The following is a 9,112-nucleotide window of genomic DNA, read 5'->3' as shown; positions in this document are numbered from 1 at the left end:
ACATAATATCACATGAGGTACATACGAGTATATTATGTGATTATTCAGTTTCGAGCGAGTCTTTTGTCTTTATATATAGAATCGCCCTCACAGTACTGGTGAAGGTACAATGTTAATTAGAGAATGGGAAGAACAATCACGTTCGGCACCAACACCCACGTCTTTAAAATTGTGGCAACGTACCGGCGATGGCATATCCGCAAAGAATACTCAACAAACATCTTTTCAAGATATATATCTAAATGAAGAGAAAAAGAGGTAAAAGTTTATGTTTTATCTTTATAAAATATGATAATAACTAAACGGTACATAATAATAACAATGTAAGTATAATTGTTCCGTGTTACAGATCTACAAATTCTGTAGACACAAGTGACTTAAATGAAGCGAGTGTTGCTAATATAACAATATCTAATGAATCTTTAGCAAAAAGCGGAGAATCGATAATTGTCTCGGGAAAAGGAATGGGCAGTACTGTCAAGGTTAAAATGTTTTTAGTATTGAGATTTAAAAATACTGATTGATACACATAAGACAGATACATATAAAAGAAAGAATCCTTTCTCTTTTCGTATATAAGACATAAGACGTAAAAGAAAAAATTCCTTTATGACGAATTATCTTTTCTAATAGATTAATCCTGCTGCTTGGAGTCCTGTTCATTCTGTCGGTTCCATGGTAGGTGTTGAAGCGCATCCAGAAACTGATGGAAGTGTATTTGATCCAGATTTGACTGGAGACTCTGGAGTGTATGGCGAAGATGAAAGTGCAGGAATAATATATTGGGCCGAATGTGATGTATCGTGGTATAAAGTAGAAGCTGGGGCATGCTTTGTCGATCCAATAAATCCACCCAAATGGTAAAATGTTGAATTTAAATAATGTAATGTCATTATGTATAGTCTTAATTATATAAGGTAATTAACATTGGAATTTTTTTAAGAATTTAAAATTATACCAAAATTATAAATTTACATAATGTTTTTTTATTGGATAGGATTGCTGACAGCAATGGTGCAACGCAAGGGGAAATTGGAGAATTGTGGAGAATAAATATTTTAGATGAATTAAAAGCGAGATTAAAGAAAATATCACTTGATTCATTGACAGTGTATGAAAAAGCAGTTGAAAAGTAAGTGAAAAATATTGATAAGGTATATATTAGTTTTAAGAGAAATATTTCTTTCTTACTCGATGATTTTTTATAGATCATCTTGGGTGAAAAATGGCGACGGTAAATGTAAAATTAAAAACGGCAGTCTATACGAAGATTGCAAGATTGAACTGGAATGGATAAGCAGTGATATTGGATTATTAGATTCTGGAACTTTAATCATATTAAATTCAGATGGAGTAACAAGCATAGTATGTTGATTATTGCAATCAAAATATTTCTAAATGCACGATCCTAAATGCTTTATAACGCAGTAGTAATAAATTACAGATACAATTTCCTGTCTCGGAAATTACATGTGTCGTTTGCTGTAGTGAACCAGGTAATCCAAGAATAGCAGTTCATACTCCTAAATTAAGTCGTTCAAAAGTCATTAGATTACAATTTGCGAGTGATACGGAAATGGAAGACTGGTTGGCGCATTTAACTTCTGGTAAGGACACACATAAGAACAGTACATATAGGAAGAGCTAGTTTATTCTTTTTATTTTTTATTATAGTATCTTGCCAGATGAATAATGTATATGGCAAACCTGGTCCGAATTCCATTTGGACCACATCTGCATTAGGTGACGTATATGTATTCGATCCTGCAATTGCAGAGGTAAAACATAGACGGCTATATTATATATGTTAATCAAAAAGGATCCTATGTGTTACTTCAGTCTTATTATGTATTTATATATTACTTTATGTTATTGCTTAGGAATGTCAATTATCTGAAGACGGATACATACAAGAAATGGATATTGCTGGTAAAGATTTACCATTTGAAAGCATATTACAAAATGGTTTTGGATACGGTAGTACTCTAAGAATTACAGTATGCGTTCATGATGACGCTGACAGGTAAATTAAATTTATTAAACAAGTCTAACAGCTATATATCTTTTGTTCAATTTTAGAGTGAGTGAGTGAATGAGTGAGAGAAAGAGATAGCAACTTGTGTTAATTATTTATTCCAGGTTGTCTTTTAATCTCGTCTGTTACACTACAACGTTCGTAAAACAAAAGACTATGACAGACAGTCATGACATTGCTTTGCATTTTAATCCAAGACTCAAAGAAAACATCATTGTACGAAATACATATCAAAATGGTCAGTGGGGAGATGAGGAAAGAAATGGAGGAAGTCCATTGAAAACAGGCTGTGACTTCACATTGTACATCGTTTGCGAAGAACGCGGTTATAGAATTCATATTAATGATAGCGAATATACTTTTTATAGTCATCGAATACCTCCAACCAGTATTACACATTTACGTATCAAGGGATTAATGACTTTATGTAGTGTCACATATAAATCTACATCTGTAAGTGAAATATTCTATTACTAAAGTGGTTTTTTCTTTATTTTATAATGTTGACTACCTTGGCAATTATAATGTGTGCGTGCGTGCATGTCAACATTATAAAATACATACATATTTTACTGTTATATACATACATGCGTGCATACGTATTTTACTGCTATATACTTTACATAGGTTACTTAAAATGCATACATACGTATTTTACTGTTATTTACTTTATGTAGGTAATTATTGAACCTATTACAATGTTTTGGAGACAAATTGGTGGACATTTGAAAAAAGTTGAGACGTGTTCCGTGGGTGTTACTTGGGGCATTGGTTACGACAGTACTGCTTGGGTATATACAGATGGTTGGGGAGGCGCATTTCTCAAAGGTACTTAATATTGATATTTATAATTAATAATAAATGAGCTAATAGGTACAAAAAACAAAAGAAGGAAAGAGAATGAATACTCTCTAAATTTCTAGGGGGTGAGATTTTATCATAAAAAATTTAGAAAAATTTAATTATTGAAGATTTTTGGCACGATATATATATAATATAATATTTAGATCAAATTAATGTATCTGTAATTCAATACAAATTGTTAATGTGAAAAAAATTATATAGGCTTAGGAACCAGCAATACCGGAGTAAATACGATGGTAGATACCCATAATTATTATGTATATGAAAATCAACGTTGGAATCCAGTAACTGGATATACTGCACATGGACTTCCAACAGATCGGTATATGTGGAGCGATGCAACTGGACGGCATAAATGTACGCGAGAACATACAAAATTATTGTCAATGCATTGGCATTGGGTAAGTGAATGAGAAAAGAATCTTTTCGAAAATAAGTTGAAATTCTGAATTCTCTAGAGTTTTATGATATAAAATAATTAAAAAATAGTATTGCGACATATTCTTTGAATTGGGATAAATGTATTTTTATATTTTGAAGGTATCAGATTGGATAGTCGACTTTCACACACCTGGTGGTGTTGATAGAGATGGATGGCAATACGCTACTGATTTCCCATCGCAATATCATGGTAAGAAACAATTTACTGATTACGTTCGAAGAAGACGATGGTTTAGAAGATGTCAACTAACGACCAGCGGACCTTGGCAAGAATTGGGAAATACTAAACTCGTTGATGTCTCTTTATATGTATGTTTTATATTTTTACAAATTATTATCATTTATACACATTTCGGAAGGAATATATTTTGTTAATATATCTCTGTTAATTACAATAGGCATCTGGAAAACCTGGCACGGATGATTCTATTCATGTTTGGGCGGTTGCTGCAAATGGTGAAGCTTTGTTTAGACGAGGTGTCTCAGAATCTTGTCCAATGGTACAACTATTTAAATTGCTTTTAACTTTTTTTACATACAGTACTATATATAATATATATAATATGCGTATGCACAACATTGTTTATTAATTACGCATATAAGATAATTTCTAATGAACAAAGTACTTAACTACCGTTAAGTTATATAGCGATATTTTTGACCTACTTGACATGTTTCACATATTAAATAGGGAGTATCATGGGAACATATACCAAGTGATCAGCCCTTAATTAACATATCGTGCGGTCCATGTGGACAAGTCTGGGCTATTGGAAAGAACGGTTCCTCCTGTTGGAGACTAGGCATTAGTGCTACAAAACCAACTGGTATAAAATTAATAAAAAATTATCACGGCATACATATTATAACGTAACATTATAATGTATATAAAAACTGTAATTACCACAATACTTCTGTTACACCTAATAGATAAGAATTTAAGGTATTTAATCAAAAACTTTAAGATATTTTGTCATAAATTTAGGTATACAATGGCAAAATGTCGAGCCTCCTTCAGGCGCTCAGTTGAAGCAAATTTCAGTAGGACATGATGTTGTGTGGGCCTTAGATACGATTGGTCGACTGTCAGTACGCCGAGAAGTACAATCCAATGTTTTCCCCGAGGGAACTCATTGGCAGACATTACCTGCTATGCCAAACGATCCCATTCATATAGGTATCGAGTAGCTACATTCTACCCTTCCATCTCTTCTATTTCATTGTAAAATGACATGTTCATACATTCGTAGATATGTCAGTCGCAAATGCTAAACAAGGATTCCGACATGTATCCGTTTCGAGGGAGCAAGGACAAATTTGGGCAATTTCAGGAGCTGGTATTATTTGTCGAAGAATTGGTGTTACTCGTGAAAATCCAGCTGGAACCGGATGGGTAACCGGTATAGGGGTAAGTAGCGAAAACAAGTTTTAACGAGCTGAAAATTGATTTAAAAGGTATAGAAAATACGATCTAATGATTACATAAAACAAAAGATTGAAATTAGAATTTTTTTCTAATAACTTGCTAATTGTTATGCAATTGGTAAATATATATAAATGAGTATAATACTCTTTTTTAATATCTAGTGACAAAAGTAGTATCACTTTTCATACTTGAAATAATTGCATCACTGGAGCGCAATATTAATCTGGAAAAAAGTGCAAAATTTTTATTTCAATACTGTCTCATAATTCACATGATATTAAAATTATTAAATGAGAAAAATAAAATTTTGATTTTTTCCTAACAGGCAAACTGGCAAAACGTAAGTCTTGGAGGACTTGTAAATAAGACAAAATAATCTTTATTACGTATATATTAAAATACTGCGTTATATAAATAAACACGTTAAAAGCTACGATAATGTTAAATAATTAATAACTTTATGATTGCCTTGTAAAGTGTAATATCGCATGCGTACACATGTATATGAACACAGAAGTGTTGTCATACAATGTATTAATTTGTAGTCAATAATCATAATAGTATAAGGCAAATTACTTGACACCATCACATTGAAAACTTCTTCCTCAATATGATGGATATTAAAGTGTTGAAACGAGAGAGACAGAGAGAGAGAGAGAGAGAGAGAGAGAGAGAGATTAACAATTAAATAGTTTATAAAATAAGATATACAAAAGAATATACATGTACATCATTTAAATTACTTCTTGAATTACAATTTACAACAGAATATACTCTCTTATATGATAAAATAATAATGTCATTATGTAAACATTTTGTTATTTTTTTAGTAGTTAAAATATAATATGTAACAGATAATCGGAGAAATGTAGTATCTGTGACTAGCAAGATAGCCCAAAAAATGTTTACAGATATATAATAAAATTAAATAATACTTTTCTGTGATTGTGTAAACATTCCAATGAGCGTAACAATATTTATTAAATGATACTTAAGAGCTACTTTTACCAATTTTATGAACCAAGAAACTCACATAAATTCGTATCTGGAGACACGACAGTGTCTCGGCGCTAAGACGTGGCGTGAGACACTGCCATGCTCCTTACAATCACAGCGCTCAATGTTACCAATAAAATGTTACGACAATACTTATTAATTTTACTTTTTTTACAGCCAATATATATTTCGTTAAATTTTGTACAGATAAAATGTAAAACGTTTTAGTAAAATGAGACTGTAAGAGAGTCATCTCAACTATAATATGTACATACATATATTGCTACTGTAATGAAGACATCATCATCGTGCACCTTAAAGTATTAATTTTGTTTACTACTTTATTATAATGTAAGGAGAGCAAGCTATTTTTATTTTATAAGACGAATATCACAATAAACTCTACTTTTGTTATGTAGTACCGTTATTATTATTATCATTGATGTTGTGATTATCGGTACGTCGATACTTATTAGTACAAATATATGTGTTAGGTGTAATCGAAAAATTTTGTAAAAGAACATTCAATAACGTTCAATTATACTCTTGCTAGAAAAGAATTAAATTCAAAATTAATAAAAAAGATAACTGAGAAAGACGACTGTATTTATATTTGTTGAATTTTATCTCTCTATGTTGATATCAAAGCGTTTCTATATGCGCGCGCACGTGTATGTTGTATTATTAAAATTAAAATTTACTATAAAATTATTAAAATTCGAAAAATGCTTTTCCCAATTAGGTATTAGAATTAGATAAAATTAGATACTTTCCATCGGTCTGTCTATCGTACTACAAAATGGTTTTCTTTTGTTCTTGCTGTTCCTCACGTTATAAATAAGAGGTACGTTAAAACGAAACATTGTAATGGACATTTCTCTTTTTTTTTTTTTATTAAAAAACGATTTTATCAAAATGATGTTATTATCCTAAATTTTTCTACACATTTTTGTTGCAATTTTTCGTTTTCTACCTTATTTCTTTTCCCTTGCTCACTATGGACAATTCCGTAAAACCCATAAATGCAGAAGCCTGAGGATAAAAAATTGACATATAATATTTGATTTAAGCCTTTAGATCAGTTTTAGCTGTCTTTAAATCGCATAGTACATTTTTTCATGTCTTTTAATTTTACTACAGGACTTACCAATCAGCAACCAAGTAGCGAATCTGATCCATGTAAAGATGTCTAGTTGCAACATTAAATATGTGTTTATAAAAATACTGAGACATGGAATAAGCGGAACAAGGGGTACCTACAGCAAGACATTATAGAAATATGTTAAACTGATAAATCAGACTTTTCGCGCAATGTCGCGCGTCTCTATGTTATTGTACGTTATCATAGAATGTGAAACAATCGAGTTTTTTTACAATTAGTGTGTATGTACAATTAGTGTTACACGCACATTCCTTTACCTTGAAAGACAATTCAGTCCTCTGTACCGGCTGTCTACCAATCGCTGCTAAATTCAAAAAAAGAACAATCGCGAGTATACTTAATGTCACAGATATCACCATATTTCCTGCGAGCAAGTGCGCGCCCATGTTACTAATCAGAAACGTGATAATACATATAACGATACCTGTAACGATTAAACTTTGCAGATCGGAGGAATTACTTAGCATGTCTAATATATATATATATATATATAAACATATTGCATTTACCGTAAATATATAAATATTTTAATTTGCATAACTCACAGAGGAAGGCAATGCCGACATTTGCAATTTTGTTAGAAAGTTCCGTTGGTTCTTTCCGATTTTGTAAATTGAACAATTCCTTAAATATATTTACAGGTGTAAGTTGATAATTGCTCGTTGGTAATATCACAGAAACGTTGCTAGAATTTTCTTCTTTTTGATATCTATAAAAATGTATACTCCCTACTAATTTTGATTAATTTCACTTGATATGATTTATAAATATTTGCAACTCTCGATCTCGATTAATCATCAAATGTTACCTCAATATCAAAACGCATATCGCTACTATCGTATATGCAAGTAGAGTCCCGATAGACATCATATCGATCAATTGTTGTAGATTGAAGATGAGTGTCATGAGACCTAAAATGCAGAATAGTACCTACGTTAAATATTAAAATAAACGTGTCAATAACTTGTTAGACATTTATAGGTATGTATGTATGTATATTGCGCGCCTCGATTATCCGATTCTGATCCGATTGCTTCTAATTGCTGCTAAACGCATGCACCCCCCCACCAGAGACTCTGGTACTATTATATGTATACATACCGATAAGTAAACCAGAGAGCACTGTGCCGTAAATAGGCGTCATTGTCTTGGGATGCACCGTGGAGAGAGTCTTGAATATTATACCATCGCTAGCCATGGCGTACAATACGCGTGGTAAAGGAAACATAGCGCCCAAGAGGCTAGTGCAGAGCGCGAATATCGCGCCTATGTTGACGATCCATTTGACGACGGGCCAGCCGATCTCGTCGAATGCGTGTGGAAACGGCGCGTCCGCACTCTAAAGACGAATATTCTCACTTGAATTCTTCAAACACCAAATCTATAGATAACTAAGAAAACCTTCCAACGAGTAGTTGATTGAAAATATTAAATTGCTTTTGCACAAAATATAGTTGTTACTATCTTACACTTTATAGAGAATGGTTATTATAGGTATAATATATGATGTAGACTTTATTATACTCACCTGAGCATAATAAGGCAGTATCATCGTTAGGACTATGGAGACACCAAAGTATGCTATGAATATAATAATGAGGGATAACACGACCGCGAGAGGAATATGACGTTGAGGATTTTTGGCTTCCTCGCCGGTAGTAGCGACCGCGTCGAATCCCACAAATCCGTAAAAACATTTGGCCGCTCCGACCATCACTCCACTCATGCCAAACGGCATAAATCCACCAGTTCCTCCATTCTTCACAGAATCTGGAATATCCTCGGGTGCGATTGACCAGTTTGATGGATCGGCTAGAAGCATATATTCGGTTAGAAACATATATCATCCATTAGGATATATACACACACATATATATATATATATATGTGTGTGTGTGTGGGGGTGTGTATGTATACATATATATAGCTTCAACTTTATATGCTAACAATGATTAAGCTAACAATTTAAATTTTTTAATTAAGACGAGAGGTTTACACATCTTTACAGGTATTTAAGGACACATACCGCGCGCGCACACCTATATCTATACATATGTATATATTTGAAATAATATATGCCTCGTTTTTCGAGACTAATATATGTATAATGATCGGTATGCGTGGCGCGGCTTAACTTGAAACTTGTATATTTTAGACTTTTAGAGGGTATGTCCAAACTATTGTACGT

At 32.5% G+C, this 9,112-nt stretch overlaps 2 protein-coding genes across 4 annotated transcripts in view; one reads left to right on the top strand and one right to left on the bottom strand.

Annotated features, from left to right (window-relative positions):
- The window catches only part of LOC108755790 (tectonin beta-propeller repeat-containing protein), a 9,697-nt gene extending 4,260 nt beyond the window's left edge, over window positions 1-5,437 (top strand). For all 3 annotated transcript variants that reach the window (XM_018499038.1, XM_018499039.1, XM_018499040.1), the window contains 17 exons: window positions 80-258; window positions 350-482; window positions 634-860; window positions 998-1,132; window positions 1,209-1,365; window positions 1,445-1,607; window positions 1,675-1,778; window positions 1,881-2,023; window positions 2,140-2,488; window positions 2,713-2,863; window positions 3,101-3,300; window positions 3,440-3,649; window positions 3,739-3,840; window positions 4,032-4,167; window positions 4,326-4,517; window positions 4,591-4,748; window positions 5,092-5,437. In XM_018499038.1, the coding sequence (XP_018354540.1) occupies window positions 80-258; window positions 350-482; window positions 634-860; window positions 998-1,132; window positions 1,209-1,365; window positions 1,445-1,607; window positions 1,675-1,778; window positions 1,881-2,023; window positions 2,140-2,488; window positions 2,713-2,863; window positions 3,101-3,300; window positions 3,440-3,649; window positions 3,739-3,840; window positions 4,032-4,167; window positions 4,326-4,517; window positions 4,591-4,748; window positions 5,092-5,142 (2,790 nt within the window). In that variant the 3' untranslated portion in view covers window positions 5,143-5,437. The remainder of the gene's footprint in view (window positions 1-79; window positions 259-349; window positions 483-633; window positions 861-997; window positions 1,133-1,208; window positions 1,366-1,444; window positions 1,608-1,674; window positions 1,779-1,880; window positions 2,024-2,139; window positions 2,489-2,712; window positions 2,864-3,100; window positions 3,301-3,439; window positions 3,650-3,738; window positions 3,841-4,031; window positions 4,168-4,325; window positions 4,518-4,590; window positions 4,749-5,091) is intronic.
- Window positions 5,438-6,268: 831 nt separating this feature from the next.
- Window positions 6,269-9,112, bottom strand: part of LOC108755795 (cationic amino acid transporter 3) — a 10,662-nt gene continuing 7,818 nt past the window's right edge. The window contains exons 5-11 of the mRNA XM_018499061.1: window positions 8,453-8,736; window positions 8,026-8,263; window positions 7,733-7,835; window positions 7,470-7,633; window positions 7,182-7,348; window positions 6,910-7,018; window positions 6,269-6,794 (exon numbers count right to left, since the gene is read on the bottom strand). Of these exons, the coding sequence (XP_018354563.1) occupies window positions 6,673-6,794; window positions 6,910-7,018; window positions 7,182-7,348; window positions 7,470-7,633; window positions 7,733-7,835; window positions 8,026-8,263; window positions 8,453-8,736 (1,187 nt within the window). The 3' untranslated portion in view covers window positions 6,269-6,672. The remainder of the gene's footprint in view (window positions 6,795-6,909; window positions 7,019-7,181; window positions 7,349-7,469; window positions 7,634-7,732; window positions 7,836-8,025; window positions 8,264-8,452; window positions 8,737-9,112) is intronic.

This window comes from Trachymyrmex septentrionalis, unplaced genomic scaffold, assembly GCF_001594115.1.
Source record: "Trachymyrmex septentrionalis isolate Tsep2-gDNA-1 unplaced genomic scaffold, Tsep1.0 scaffold9, whole genome shotgun sequence".
In the NCBI taxonomy this organism is placed as follows: Eukaryota; Metazoa; Arthropoda; class Insecta; order Hymenoptera; family Formicidae; genus Trachymyrmex; species Trachymyrmex septentrionalis.
This window is presented reverse-complemented; position numbering and strand designations above follow the sequence as displayed.